The sequence below is a fragment of the Zonotrichia albicollis genome, chromosome 5, assembly GCF_047830755.1.
Source record: "Zonotrichia albicollis isolate bZonAlb1 chromosome 5, bZonAlb1.hap1, whole genome shotgun sequence".
Taxonomy (NCBI): domain Eukaryota; kingdom Metazoa; phylum Chordata; class Aves; order Passeriformes; family Passerellidae; genus Zonotrichia; species Zonotrichia albicollis.
Genome location: NC_133823.1, coordinates 6,358,978 through 6,373,201, shown reverse-complemented (window position 1 = coordinate 6,373,201; position 14,224 = coordinate 6,358,978). Strand labels below are relative to the sequence as shown.

At 66.8% G+C, this 14,224-nt stretch overlaps 2 protein-coding genes across 7 annotated transcripts in view; one reads left to right on the top strand and one right to left on the bottom strand.

The window, feature by feature from the left end:
- Positions 1–2,493: 2,493 nt before the first annotated feature.
- Positions 2,494–11,797, top strand: LOC141729098 (uncharacterized). Of its 2 annotated transcripts, XM_074540612.1 has the most exons (14): positions 2,494–2,655; positions 3,897–3,949; positions 4,035–4,147; positions 4,221–4,295; positions 4,728–4,862; positions 4,961–5,038; positions 5,477–5,628; positions 7,237–7,291; positions 8,401–8,475; positions 8,586–8,700; positions 8,772–8,975; positions 9,129–10,075; positions 10,997–11,042; positions 11,121–11,797. In XM_074540612.1, exons 1-14 carry the CDS (start codon positions 2,570–2,572, stop codon positions 11,219–11,221), a joined length of 2,235 nt encoding a protein of 744 aa, XP_074396713.1. In that variant the 5' UTR covers positions 2,494–2,569; the 3' UTR covers positions 11,222–11,797. The 2 variants fall into 2 exon arrangements, with proteins under 2 accessions (XP_074396713.1, XP_074396711.1); XM_074540610.1 differs by having other exon boundaries at positions 8,772–10,075.
- The window catches only part of RTKN (rhotekin), a 22,827-nt gene continuing 20,038 nt past the window's right edge, over positions 11,436–14,224 (bottom strand). For 4 of the 5 annotated variants that reach the window (XM_074540613.1, XM_074540617.1, XM_074540616.1 and 1 more), the window contains 2 exons: positions 13,568–13,672; positions 11,436–12,125 (listed from right to left, as the gene is read on the bottom strand). In XM_074540613.1, the coding sequence (XP_074396714.1) occupies positions 11,827–12,125; positions 13,568–13,672 (404 nt within the window). In that variant the 3' untranslated portion in view covers positions 11,436–11,826. Of the gene's footprint in view, positions 12,126–13,303; positions 13,407–13,567; positions 13,673–14,224 lie in introns of all 5 variants that reach the window. The other variant, XM_074540614.1, reaches the window with a different exon arrangement.

The following is a 14,224-nucleotide window of genomic DNA, read 5'->3' as shown; positions in this document are numbered from 1 at the left end:
GCGACAGCCGCGATAGCAGCGAGAGCAGCAACAGCAGTGACACCTGTGACAGCAGCGGCATCAGTGACAGCCGTGACAGCAGTGACAGTAGCGGGACACACCAGTGAAACCGGTGACAGCAGTGACACCAGTTAAACCAGTGACACCAGTACAACCAGCACTACCGGTTACACCAGTCAAAGCGGTGACGTCACTGACGGCAGTGACAGCAGTGACACCGGTGACAGTAGCGGGACACACCAGTAAAACCGGTGACAGCAGTAACCCGAGTGGCACTTGTGAAACCAGTGACACCAGTAAAACCAGTACTACCGGTTACACCAGTCAAAGCGGTGACGTCACTGACAACAATGACAGCAGTGACAGCAATGACAGCAATGACAGCAGTGACACCAGGGACACACCAGTGAAACCGGTGACAGCAGTAACCCCAGTGACACCAGTTAAACCAGTGACACCAGTAAAACCAGTACTACCGGTTACACCAGCCAAAGCAGTGACGTCACCGATAACAATGACAGCAGTGAGATAACAATGACAGCAGTGACAGCAATGACAGCAGCGACACCAGTGACAGATTTGATACCAGTAAAACCAGCAAAACCAGTAAAACCAGTGACACCAGTAAGAGTGACACCAGTAGAAAGTAACACTGGTGACACCAGCAACACCAGTGACACCAATGACACCACTCAGACCAGTAATGCCACTCACACCACTCACACCAGTGCCACCAGTGGTCCCCGGTGACAGGGGGTGACACGGCTCGCCGCACTGGGCTGGGCGTGTCCCTGGGCCCATGATCCCATTTTCCAGCATTTTTCTCCTCCCCGGGGATTTGGGATTTTCCAGCCGCGGTGCCCAAATAAGGGAACGGGGAGAGGCTTTGGGACAGGAGCCCTGTGGGGACGGGCCGGGCCAGACTCTGGGCTGGGAATGTCCCCAAGACCCCCCCGCCACCCCCTTCATGGTCGAGGGGCACCCGGTGACTCCCCCAGCCCCAAAATCCCATTTCCTGGAGTAAAAAGGGAATGGGGGAGAGGCTCCAGGGCCGGGGGAGGGGACAGGGGGGACAGTTTGGGGACCCTGGTGGTGGGATGGGATCCTGGCACTGCAGCCACATTCCAGCGCTGGAGCCGGGCACACGGCCCAGCCTGGGCCCCTGGGACCTGCCCCACGTCCTGCTGTGACATCTGTGTCCTGCTGTGGGATCCTGGGACCTCCACTGGCATTCCAGAGTGGGATCCTGGGACCTGCGTCCATGTCCTGAAATGGGAATCTGGCAGAGCACCCTCATCCCGGTGCAGCACCCTCATCCCAGTACGGCACCCTCACCCCAGTATGGGACCCCCATCCTGGTATGGGAACCTCATCCCGGTACAGGGGCCCTCATACAGGGACCCTCATCCCGGTACAGGACCCTCTACCCCAGTACAAGGACCCTCATCCTGGTATAGGGACCCCCATACTGATAGGGGACCCTCATCCCACTATGGGACCTTCATCCCTGTACAGGACCCTCATCCCAGGACAGGGACTCTCATGCAGGGACCCTCATCCTGGTATGGGGACCCTCATACAAGGACCCTCATCCCAGTACAGGGACCCTCATACAGGACCCCCATCCCAGTAAAGGACCCCCATCCCAGTAAAGGACCCCCATTCTGGCACAGGACCCCCATACAGGGAACCCCATCCCAGTACAGGGACTCTCATCCCACTATGGGACCTTCATCCCTGTACAGGACCCTCATCCCAGTACAGGGACTCTCATGCAGGGACCCTCATCCTGGTATGGGGACCCTCATACAAGGACCCCCATCCCAGTAAAGGACCCCCATCCCAGTACAGGGACCTCCATTCTGGTACAGGACCCCCATACAGGGAACCCCATCCCAGTACAGGGACTCTCATCCCAGTATGGGACCCTCATCCCAGTACAGGGACCCCCACTCTGGTACAGGACCCCCATCCTGCTACAGGATCCTCATCCCAGTACAGGGACACCCATCCCGGTACAGAACCCTCATACAGGGACCTCCATCCCAGTACAAGGACCCTCATCCTGGTATAGGGACCCCCATACTGATACGGGACCCTCATCCCAGTACAGGGACCCCCATACAGGGAACCCCATCCCAGTACAGGGAGTTTCATCCCAGTACAGGACCCAGGCCCAGTATAGGGACCCCCATTCTGATATGGGACCCTCATCCCAGAACAGGACCCCCATACTGATATGGGACCCACATCCCGCTACGGGACCCTCATCCCGGTACCGGACCCCTGTCCCGGTACAAGATCCCCATCCCAGTTCGGAACCCTCATCCTGGTACCGGACCCCGTCCCAGTGCGGGACCCGGGCCCGTTCCCAGCGCTCCCAGCGCCGCCCGTCCCGTGCCGTGCCGGTGCCTCCCGGCCGCTCCCGCCCCCGCCCCGCCCGGTGCCGCCCGTGGGCGGCGGAAAGCGCCGGGGGGGTGGCGGGGGAGGGAGGGAGGGGCGGGCGCAGGGCGGCGGCGGCGGCGGCCCCGGGATCGGCCCCGGGATCGGGATCGGCCCCGGGATCGGGATGGCGGGCCCGGGGCTGGAGCGGTACCGGCTGGCGCTGCTGGCCGCGCGGGAGGACGTGGGGAACCCCCGGGCTGGGACCGACTGGTGAGAACGGGACACCGGGAGACGAAACAGGAGCCGGGAATGGAGACCGGGAACGGGGACGGAAGGGAGGACCGGGAACAGGGTACCGGGAATGAGGAGCCGGCACAGGGAGCCGGGAATGGAAACGGGAACGGAAGAGGGGACCGAGACTGGGAACGGGCATTGGGACGGGCACCGGAGACAGGACGGGGAACAGGAGAAGGAACGGGCACCGGCACGGGCCGGGCCGTCGGGGGCGGGCTGAGAGGCAACGGTACCGGTACCGGCACCGGGAAGGGGCTCCGGGGGGCACCGGGCTCTGGGCCGGGGTGTGCCGGTCCGCGGGGGGGTCCCGGGACTGAGCCCGCCGCGCTGGGAACCGGGAGCCCCAGCCGGTCTCCCGCTCTCGCCCCGTCCCGCCCGCTCCCTCCCGGTGCCGCCGGGCTGGGAGCGGCGCCGCCGCCGCCCGGGGCTGGGGCAGGACGGGCCCGGGGGGGCTGCGGGAGCGGGGAGCGCCCCGGGGTGTGCGGAAAGGGGGGGTCTGTCCGGCTGCACCGGGGGGCGCGGGTCCCGGGACGGTACCGGGCTGGGGGTCCCGGTGCCGGTGCCGCGGGGCCGGTGTCCCCCAAAACCCCCATCCCGGGGTGGGGAGCGGCGGCACCGGGGCTCACCGGGCTCGCAGCCCCCCGGCGTCACGGGAGCGCCCGAGCCCGTGGCCGCGGCCGGGCGGGCATTGCCCTCTGCCCCCGGAGCGCCGCTGGAGCCGCTCCAGCGCCGGCTCCTCCCGGCCGCGTGCCGGGCTCGGTCCCGCCATGTGGCGCCGCAGCCTGTCGCGACATGCCGTGACACGCGTGACGTGCCCTGCATGCTCCACGCGCGCTGCCGGAGCCGTGCCCAGCCCCGCACCGGAGCCACGCGGGAACAAAGAGCGGCAGAGCCGCCGGGAATGCCCGGGACGGGGGGGACGGTCCCGCCGGGACGGGGCCCCCCGAGCGCTCCCCGGGCCGGGCGGGGGTCCCGGCACCGCCGCACCGGGTGTGGGGGGGGGTCGCTGTTGGGGGGGGCTGTGCCGCTCCGGCGCTTCCCACATTCCCATTGTCCCGGGGGCGGATGCTGCCGGCGGCACTTCCATGAATTCATCCCAAGCTGGTGGCACGGGGGAGCGCGGGGGGTGCCCAAGGCTGGCAGGTCCCCCCACTTTATGTGACACCCGCTGTGACCCCCCCACCCTGACCCCCACCCTGAGCCCTCTCTCCCCCCAGGGCCGTTTTTGGCTATGAGAAGCACCACGACCTCAAGCTCCTGGATTCCGGAGGTACCGCGAGCGACGCTGCCGGGAAATATTGGGGGAGGGGTTCCCCGAGTTTCCCCGCACCCCCTCTGACCCCCCTTCCTTACAGCCGGGGGGCCGGATGAGCTCGCTGGGAAATTCTCCGTGGGCAGCATCATGTACGGGCTGTGCCGCGTCCCCGATCCCGGCTCGGGCACCCCCAGGATCGTCCTGATCAGCTGGGTGAGTGTGGGGGGGCAGCTTGGGGGGACCCCCGGCCGGGACCCCCCGGGCTGAGCCCTCCCTGCGGTGCCAGGTGGGCGAAAAGGCGCCGGAATCGCAGCGGGCAGCGTGCGCCGGGCACCTGCCGGCCATCCGCAGCTTCTTCAGGGTGAGTGGGGGGCACGGAGCCCTCGGCGGGTGCCGGGGCCACCCCAAGTTCCCCATCCTGCCCCCCCATCCCGCCTGCCCGACCTTTGCCTGTGCCCGGGCGCATTCCTGGCGCTGCTGACTCAGCCGCGCTTTCCCAGTGCTCCCAGTCTTGGCCGCCGTGCCGGGGTTGTGGTTGGGATCCCTGCCCCCCCCCTCCCGGTCCCGGCCTCACGGGGGGGGGTCCCGTCCCGCCCCCCCCCATCCCCCGGAACCGCTTCCGCTGCTCTCTCTGGGTCCGGGATCTGGATCCGGCCCCACATCTGGATCCGGCCCCACATCTGGATCCAGTCCCGCATTTAACACGTCCGTGGGAATGGTGCCGAGATTCCCCAGGGGAGGGAGGGCCGTGGGAGGGGTGGCACTGTCCCATCGTGTCCCGTGCCGGCGGCAGGAGGCCACGGCCGTGATCAGCGCCCGGCGGCCCGAGGAGGTGACGCTGGAGGGGCTGCGCCGAGTGCTGGCACAGCTGGCGCCCCCCGCCCCTCGCCCGCCCAGGAGGACCCCCCAGGACCCCCCCGAGCTGGTGGTGAGTGGGGGGCGATGTCCCTGCGGGGCTTCCCGGGGCTCTCCGGGGGTATTGGGGGGTTCTGGGGGTCCCACGCTGCCCCCCCCTGTGCTCCCCAGGGCACCAACTACCGCAAGACCAACCCGGCGCTGGAGCTGCAGCGCACCCAGCGCGATTCCTTCTGGGAGCAGGCTGAGGTGAGCGCTGGGGGCTGGGGGAGGGCTGGGGGGTCCCCCGGTATCCTGGGGATGGGGCACGGCTACAGAGCCTGGGGTCCCGGTGTCTGTGGGGGTCCCGGTGCCCGTGTGGGGTGCAGCGGGGTCCCGATCCTAGCCCAGGGGTCTGTGGGGTCCCGGTGCTGGTGCTGAGGGGTCCCACTGCCCATGGGGTGGGCGTCTCAGGCCCAGTGCTGAGCCCCCGGGGCTTCTGGTGCAGTGGTCGGTGGGGTCCCGGTTTCAGTCCCGGTGCCGGTGCCGAAGCTGGGAGAGCCCCGGTATGAAGTGTGGCGAGGTCCCGGTCCCGGTGCCGGTCCCGGTGGCAGCGGGATTGCAGCGCCGCTCCTGGTACCGGGGCGGGTGAGTTCCCGGTGCAGCCGCCGGTGCCTGTTCCCGGCGCTGATCCCGGTGCGTGCGCAGCGCGAGGAGCAGCAGCGGAAGGAGCAGGAGAAGCAGCGGGAGCGGGAGCAGCGGCGGCGCTGGGAGCGGGAGCGCATGGAGGAGGAGCGGCTGCAGGCGGCGGAGCGGGAGCGGCGGCTGCAGGAGCGGGAGCGGCTCATCGAGGAGCGGCGGTGAGGGGCAGCGCTGGCCGCCATCCCTGTCCCAGCCTCGTGTCCTCGTCCCTGTCCCAGCCCCGCGTCCCCGTCCCTGCCCCAGCCCCGCGTCCCCGTCCCTGTCCCATGTCCCATCCCCGTGTCCCTGTCCCAGCCCTGTGTCCCCGTCCCTGTCCCATAGCCCACCTCCGTGCCCCCGTCCCTGTCCCAGCCCCATGTCCCCGTCCCTGTCCCAGCCCCGTGTCCCCATCCCTGTCCCAGCCCCGCGTCCCCATCCCTGTCCCAGCCTCGTGTCCCCGTCCCTGTCCCAGCCCTGTGTCCCCATTCCTGTTCCATGTCCCAGCCCCGCGTCCCCGTCCCTGTCCCAGCCCTGTGTCCCCGTCCCTGTCCCAGCCCCGTGTCCCCGTCCCTGTCCCAGCCTCGTGTCCTCGTCCCTGTCCCAGCCCCGTGTCCCCATTCCTGTTCCATGTCCCAGCCCCGCGTCCCCGTCCCTGTCCCAGCCCTGTGTCCCATCCCTGTCCCATGTCCCACCCCCGTGTCCCCATCCCTGTCCCAGCCCCATGTCCCCATACCTGTCCCATTCCTCTGTCCCTGTCCCCACATCCCACTGGTGTTTCCCATCCCTGTCCCATCCTGTCACATGTCCCATTCCCACATCCCGCTGGTGTTTCCCATCTGTGTCCCACGTCCCATTCCCATCTCCCCATCCCCATGCCTTGCTGGTGTTTCCCATCTGTGTCCCATGTCCCACCCCCGTGTCCCCATCCCTGTCCCATCCCCGTGTGCCCAACCACATATCCCACTGATGTTTCCCATCCGTGTCCCATCCTGTCCCACGTCCCATTCCCACATTCCACTGGTGTTTCCCAGCCTGCCCCATGTCCCATCCTCATGTCCCCATCCCCATATCCCGCTGGTGTTTCCCATCTATGTCCCATGTCCCATTCCCACATCCCGCTGGTGGTTTCCCATCTGTGTCCTATGTCCCACCCCTGTGTTTCCATCCCTGTCCCACCCCCGTGTCCCTGTCCCCGTATCCCACTGGTGTGTCCCATCTGTGCCCCATCCTGTCCCACTCCCGTGTTTCCATCCCTGTCCCATCCCCGTGTTCCCATCCCCATATCCCACTGGTGTTTCCCATCTGTGTCCCATGTCCCACCCTCGTGTTCCCATCCCTGTATCCCACTGGCATTTCCTATCTGTGTCCCATTCATGTCTAGTGTCCCATCCCCGTGTCCCCCATCCCTACATCCCACTGGTGTTTCCCATCCTCTCCCATGTCCCATTTCCGTGTCCCCGTCCCCACATCCCACTGGTGTTTCCCATCTGTGTCCCATCCTGTCCCGTGTCCCACCCCTGTGTCCCACCCCGTGTCCCCATCCCCATATCCCACTGATGTTTCCCATCCTGTCCCATCCTGTCCCGTGTCCCACCCCCGTGCGCCCCCTGTGTCCCACTCGTATCCCACCCCCGTGTTCCCTTCCATGTCTCACCCGATGTCCCACTCCCGTGTCCCACTCCCGTGTCCCCTCCGTGTCCCACCCCCTGTCCCGCCCTGTAACCCCACCGTGTCCCCTCCGTGTCCCCCCCGTGTCCCCTCGGTGACGCCCCGGTGCTGCCCCGCAGGCAGGAGCAGGCGCGGCTGGACGCGGAGGAGCGCAGGAAGGAGCAGGAGCGATGGGTGAGGGGGAAGGGGCCGGGAATGGGGGGCTCGGGGTCTCAGGGGGATCGGGGGGGTCTGTCCGGGGGCTCCATCCCAGCAGGATCCAGGGCGTTCATCCCGGGCAGTCTGGGCTTCATCCCGGGGGGTTTCAGGGCGTCCATCCCGGGGGGTTCGGGGAGTTCTGGGCGTCTGTCCCGGGGGAGCTGGAAGGGTTCATCCCGGGGTGTGTCCAGGGTTCATCCCAGGGAATCCGGGATCCATCCCGGGGGATCTGACGGGGTTCATCCAAAGGGTCTGGGGGCTCCATCCTGGGGAAACCGGGGGGTTCATCCTGGGGGATCCGAGTGCCCATCCTGTGGGATCTGAGGGGGTTGATCCCAGGGGATCCTGGGGGTCCATCCTGGAAGACCTGGGGGGTCCATCCTGGGGGATCCGGGGGGTTCATCCTGGGGTATCTGAAGGGGTTCATCCAAGGGGATCCAGGGGGTTCATCCTGGCAGGATCTGGGGTGTCATCCTGGAGGATCTGAAGGGGTTCATCCCAGGGGATCTGGGGGGGTCTATCCTGGGGGATCTGGGGTGTCATCCTGGAGGATCTGAAGGGGTTCATGCCAGGGGATCTGGGGGGGTCTATCCTGGGGGATCCGGGGGGTCCATCCTGAGGGATGTGAAGGAGTTGATCCCAGGGGAACCTGGGGGTCCATCGTGGAGGATCTGGGGGCTCCATCCTGAGGGATCTGAAGGAGTTGATCCCAGGGGAACCTGGGGGTCCATCATGGAGGATCTGGGGGCTCCATCCTGAGGATCTGAAGGGGTTCATCCCGGGGGTCCATCCCGGGGGACCTGAAGGGATTCATCCCAGGGAATCTGGGGGTCCATCCTGGGGGATCTGGGAGGCTCGTCCTGGAGGATCTGAAGGGGTTAATCCCAGGGTATCCTGGGGGATCCGTCCTGGGGGATCTGAAGGGGTTCATCGCGAGGAATCCGAGATGTCCATCCCTTGGGATCGGGCGGGTCCATCCCTAGGGATTCAGGAGATTTTTTTGCACGGGGATGCTGGGGAGGTATGAGGGCTCTACCCAGGGATCCATCCCGAGGGATCCCTCAGCGTCCCCATCGCTCCCGCAGGAGCAGCAGCAGCGGGAGCAGGAGGCGGCCGAGCGGGAGCGCGGGGGTCGCACCGGGCTCAGCGGGACGGCGGCCGTGAGTGCCGGGACGGGGTCCCTCCCATCCCCGGGGGTCACGGGGGCTCTGGCAGTGCCGTGGTGCCCCACGGTGCCCCGTGGCCGCCCCGCTGAGCCCCGGTCCCGCAGGAAGCCGCCATCCTGGTGTCCCAGCGCACCCAGAACCCCCGGGAATTCTTCCGCCAGCGGGAGCGCTCGGGGTCCACATCCACATCGCCGTCCCCGCTGGCCGGCAGCGCCCCCGGTAGGTGCCGCGGGGGGCACGGGGGGCGCGGGGGGCTCCGGGGGTCCCCGCTGAGCCCTCGCCCCCGCCAGGTGCTCGCCGGCCGTTCCTGCGGTACCAGCGCAGCCTGACGGAATCCGCCTTCATCTTCCGCCGGCCGGAGACCCCCCAGAGCCCCCCTGGCCGTGGGGCACCGCCCGCCAGCCCCCGCCGGCCGCCGCCGCCTCTGCCCCCCGCCAGCCCCGCGGGGACAGCGGCAGCCCAGAGTGCCACCGGCGGGACCCCCGGCAGCCCCATGGGGACAGCGACAGCCCAGGGTGCCACCGGCGGGACCCCCGGCAGCCCCGCGGGGACAGCGACAGCCCAGGGTGCCACCGGCGGGACCCCCGGCAGCCCCATGGGGACAGCGACAGCCCAGGGTGCCACCGGCGGGACCCCCGGCAGCCCCAGGGGCAGGGGCACCCTGGGGACGCCCCCCAGCCCAGCCCGAGCAGGGTCCCCCCTTGCCACCAGTCCTATGGGGACAGGGACCCCTCAATGTGTCACCCTGGGGACCCCCGTCAGCCCTGTGGGGACAGGGACCCCCCAATGTGCCACCAGTGCCACCCCCGTCAGCCCTGTGGGGACAGGGACCCCTCAATGTGCCACCAGTGCCACCCCCGTCAGCCCTGTGGGGACAGGATCCCCCCATGCCACCAGTCCTATGGGAACAGGGACCCCCCAATGTGGCACCCTAGGGACGCCCCCCAGCCCAGCCCGAGCAGGGTCCCCCCATGCCACCAGTCCGATGGGGACAGGGACCCCCCAAAGTGCCACCACCGGGACTCTCCACACCCCCCTGGGCACAGGGACCCCTCCCTCTGCCCCCCCAGGGAGACCCCCCAGCCCTGTGGTGACGGCCACCCCCCAAAATGCCACCACCGGGACCCCCTCCAGCCCCATGGGGACGGGGACCCCTCCCTCCGACACCCTGGGGACCCCCGATTTTGTCACCACCAGCTCAGGGTCCCCCCAGGCCATGTCTGGGTCCCCTCCCAGCCCCCCCCTCTCGGGGGTCCCCCCTGGGCAGGGGTCTCCTGAAAGCGCTTGTGGGGTGCAGCCCCTCCCTCCTTGCAGCGCTCCGGGTTTGGGGTGTCCCCCCAGCCCCCCCCGGGATGTGCAGGGCCCCCCCCCGGACAGCCCCCCCCTGCCCAGCCCCCCAGCATGGGAATCCCTGGGGCCGCTGCTCGAGGGGGTCCCCAGCCCGCGGGAGGGGTCCCCAAAACCCCCAGAACCCCCGGCCGGGCTCCCCCTCCCGCTGCAGGACCCGCAGGATTTGGGGCGCAATGGAATCGGGGGGCACGAGTGGGGGAGGCGCTGGGAAGCCCCCTGGGAGCCGGGACCCCCCCCGGGACAGGTACGGGGAGAGGCTGGGGGAGATGGGGGGCTCAGATGGGGGCTGGGGGAGATGTGGGGGGCTGAGATGGGGGTCTTGGTTCTGTGGGGCTGGGAATGATGGGGATTTGAGTTTTTGGGGGGCTGGGGAAAATGTGGGGGGCTGAGATGGGGTCTGCGGGCAATGGGGTGCTGGGGAAATGTGGGGGCCTGGGGGTGATGGGGGGCTGGGGGTGATGTGGGGGGCCGAGATGGGGCTGGGGTTCTTTGGGGCTGGTGGGGGTGATGAGGGGTTGAGATTGATGGGGGGCTGGAGGAAATGTGGGGGGCTCAAATTGGGGACTGGCAGCGATGCGGGGGGCCGAGATGGGGGGCTGAGGGTAATAGGGAGGCTGGGGGCGATTGGGGGCTGGGGAAATTTGGGGAGCTGAGATGGGGGTTTGGGGGTGATGGGGAGGCTGGGAAAAGTGGGGGGGCCGAGATGGGGAGCTGGGGGTGATGGGGGGGCTGAGATGGGGGGGGGCTGGGGGCAATGTGTGGAGCTGAGATGGAGGGGCTGAGGTTCTGTGGGGCTGGAGGCAATGTGTGGGGCTGAGATGGGGGGGCTGAGGTTCGGTGGGGCTGGGGGTGATGTGGGGGACTGAGATGGGGGGGCTGAGGGCAATGTGTGGGGCTGGGGGAAAAGTGGGGTTGGGGAAATGTGGGGGGGCCGAGATGTGGGGTTGGGGTTCTGTGGGGCTGGGGTTCCGTGGGTCTGGGGGTGATGTGGGGGACTGAGATGGGGGACTAGGGGTATTGTGGGGATGGAGGTGATGGGGGTTTGGGGTTCTGTGGGGCTGGGGGCGATGGGGATGTTCTGGGGGCTGGAGAGGGAATGGGGTGGGGGGCAGGGGGGTCTCTGGGGGGGTGCAGAGCCCCCCTCAGCCCCTCCCACTTTGCGCAGGGGGAGGAGCCCGGCGAGAGCCTCGTCCTGCACAAAGCCACGCCAGGTACCCCAAAACCCCCCCGGAACCCCCCAAATTTACCCAAAACCCCCCAAATCTATCTCACCGCCACTCTCCCCGCAGGCTTCGCGCTGCTGCTGGCCCGGGACGCCCCCCACCCACCGCTTTTGGGGGGCTCCAACCCCCCCAACGAGGATGAGGACCTCTCCCCCCACGCTGTGTAACTGAGGGGGGCTCAGCACCTCCTTTTGGGGAGGGGGGGGTCCCCCCTATGGCACCACAGCACATCCTGTCCCCCTCACCCGCCAGCACAGCCTCCACCCCCCACTGCACCCCAAAAGAGCAGCTTGGGGAGGGGGCAGCACCCCCAAACCCCCCCCCCCACATGGGCACAGGGACCCCCACGCCCCCTCCCCACCCAAAATCACACACAGCAGCTGTTAAATAAATTTTAATGCAAATTATTAGTGAATATTATTAATTGTGGGGGGCCCTGCCAAGGGGGGGCTGTGTCCCCCCCACACCCCGGGTTAGAGGTGAGGAAAGCAGAGCTGGGGGGGGCTCTGTGTCCCCCCCACCCCGGGTTAGACCCTGAGCACCCACCCTGCGGTGGGGGGGGGTCCCCAGCACCCACCTTTGTGTGGGGGGGGGAGGAAGGAAACTACCCCCCCCCCTTTTTGGAGTTTAGCCCTGAGCCCCCCCAGCATGGGGAGGGCAGAAATTCCAGTTTCTCCCCAAAAACAGAAGCAGGGAGCCCCCAACACACCCCAAACCCCCTTGAGGGGGGGTCCATCCCTCTGTTATCCCCCCAAAAGTGCTTGGGTGGGGGTCACACCCGGGACTGGAGGGCTCTGGGGGGGTCGCGCTGGGGGGGCCCCGGGCTGCTGCTGCCGCTGCTGGAGGAGCTGGAGTGGGGCGGTTTTGGGGGGCCCCCCCGGCCCTTGAGGGTGCTGAGCCGGGCGTCCAAGGACAGGGTTCGGGGGCGGCCCCGGCGGGGGGGGCTGGGGCTGCGCAGGGGGGGCCCCTCGAACAGCGAGAGCCACGGGGGGGGGCCCGGAGCGCGGGGAGCCCCCCCGTGCCCCGCCAGGATCTCGGTGACGGCAGCGATGTCGTCCGAGGGGTCAATAGCTGGGGGGACGGGGAAAAGGGGGGGTCACGGGCAGCCCCAGACCCCACACACACTGAATGACCCTCCCCCCAAATATCCCCATACTCCCCCGTGGAGGGGGGGGTGGGTTGGGGGTCCCTTTTTGCCACCCCCTGTCCCCAGGGCTGTGCTGGGGGGGCTGTGGCAGCGTGGGGGGGCTGTCGGGGGTCCCCTCATTGCAGTGTCCCCTTCATCATGGCAGTGTTAATAAACACCACCCTCTATCCCATTCCTACATCCTGTCCCTATGTCCCATTTCCCTATGTCCCATCCCTATATCCCATTTCCCTGTATCCCATTTCTCTATCCCATCCTTATATCCCATTTCCCTATGTCCCATTTCCTTATATCCCATTTCCCTATATCCCATTCCTCTATCCCATTTCTCTATATCCCATTTCTCTACCCCATCCCAATATCCCATTTCCCTGTATCCCATTTCTCTATCCCATTCCTACATCCTGTCCCTATGTCCCATTTCCCTATATCCCATTCCTCTATTCCATTTCCCTATATCCCATTTCTCAGTCCCATCCTTATATCCCATTTCCCTATGTCCCATTTCTCTATATCCCATTTCTCTACCCCATCCCTATATCCCATCCCTATATCCCACCCCTATATCCCATTTCCCTCCATCCCATTTCCCTCTATCCCATTTCCCCATATCCCATCCCTCTATGCCATTTCCCTATATCCCATCCCTCTATCCCATTTCCCTCTATCCCATTTCCCTCTATCCCATTTCCCTCTATCCCATCCCTATATCCCATTTCCCTCTATCCCATTTCCCTCTATCCCATTTCTCTATATCCCATTTCCCTCTGTCCCATTTCCCTCCATCCCATTTCCCTCTATCCCATTTCCCTCTATCCCATTTCCTTCTGTCCCATCCCTCTATCCCATCCCTCTATCCTGTTTCCCTCTGTCCCATTTCCCCATATCCCATCCCTCTATGCCATTTCCCTATATCCCATCCCTATATCCCATTTCCCTCTATCCCATTTCCCTATCCCATTTCCCTCTATCCCATTTCACTCTATCCCGTTTCCCTCTATCCCATTTCCCTCTATCCCATTTCCCTATCCCGTTTCCCTCTGTCCCCTCTCTGCGGCATTGCGGGGGGCTGTCGGGGGTCCCCCCGTGTCCCCCCCGTCACCTGTCGCTGTAGTAGGAGCTGAGCAGAGCCCGGATCTCGGCTGACACATTCTCCTGCAGCAGCAGCCCCTCGGCCGGGGGGGGCCCGGGGGGGCCCGGCGGGGCTGGGGGCGCCCCAGGGAGGGGGGACAGCGGCAGAAAGGGGGGACAGAAATGAGAGGGGGACAGAAAAGGGGGGACAGCGAGAAGAGCAGCGTTAGGGAGCGAGCAGAGAGCAGAGAGGGGAGACAGAGCAGAGCCCCCCGCCCCGACGGGCCCCACTCACCCGTCTGGTGGTACAGGGAGCCCTGGGGGGGCAGCGGGGCCGGGGGGCGGCGCGGGGGGGGCTCCTCGATCCGCATCAGCTCCTCACAGCACTGCTTCCACTGGGCTGGGGACAGCGGGGACAACGGGACAATGGGCAGGGGGACAGAGACCCCCGGGAGCCAGGAGGTTCAGGATGGGGGCTGCAGGGGGGGGGGGATTGAAAGGGATGGGGATGGGGATGGGGATGGGGTCTGCAGGTCCCATTGGATGGGGTCAGACTGGGATGGGGTCTGCAGGGCATGGGGGTCTTGTTGGATGGGATCTGCAGGGGGATGGGAATTGCAGGGGATGGGGTCTGCAGGGGGATTGGGGTCCCATTGGATTGGGTCTGCATGGGATAGGGTCCCACTGGGATGGGGTCTGCAGGGAGATGGGGTCCCACTGGAATGGGGACTGCCTAGAATGGGGGTCCCATAGGATGGGGTCTGCAGGGTGATGGGGATTGCAGGGGATGGGGTCTGCAGGGGATGGGGTCTGCAGGGGATGGGGTCTGCAAGGGATGGGGTCTGCAGGGGATGGGGTCTGCAGAGGGATGGGGATTGAAGGGGTGGGGTCTGCAGAGGGATGGGGGTCCTGTTGAATGGGGTCTGCAGGGGAATGTGGGTCCCATTAGATG

Coding starts and splice junctions, on each gene's coding strand:
- LOC141729098 (XM_074540610.1), top strand. CDS start 2,570: ATGGCGGGCCCGGGGCTGGAGCGGTACCGGCTGGCGCTGCTGGCCGCG. Junction 5,039..5,476: donor CCTTCTGGGAGCAGGCTGAG/GTGAGCGCTGGG, acceptor GTGCGTGCGCAG/CGCGAGGAGCAGCAGCGGAA. Junction 8,701..8,771: donor GCTGGCCGGCAGCGCCCCCG/GTAGGTGCCGCG, acceptor CGCCCCCGCCAG/GTGCTCGCCGGCCGTTCCTG.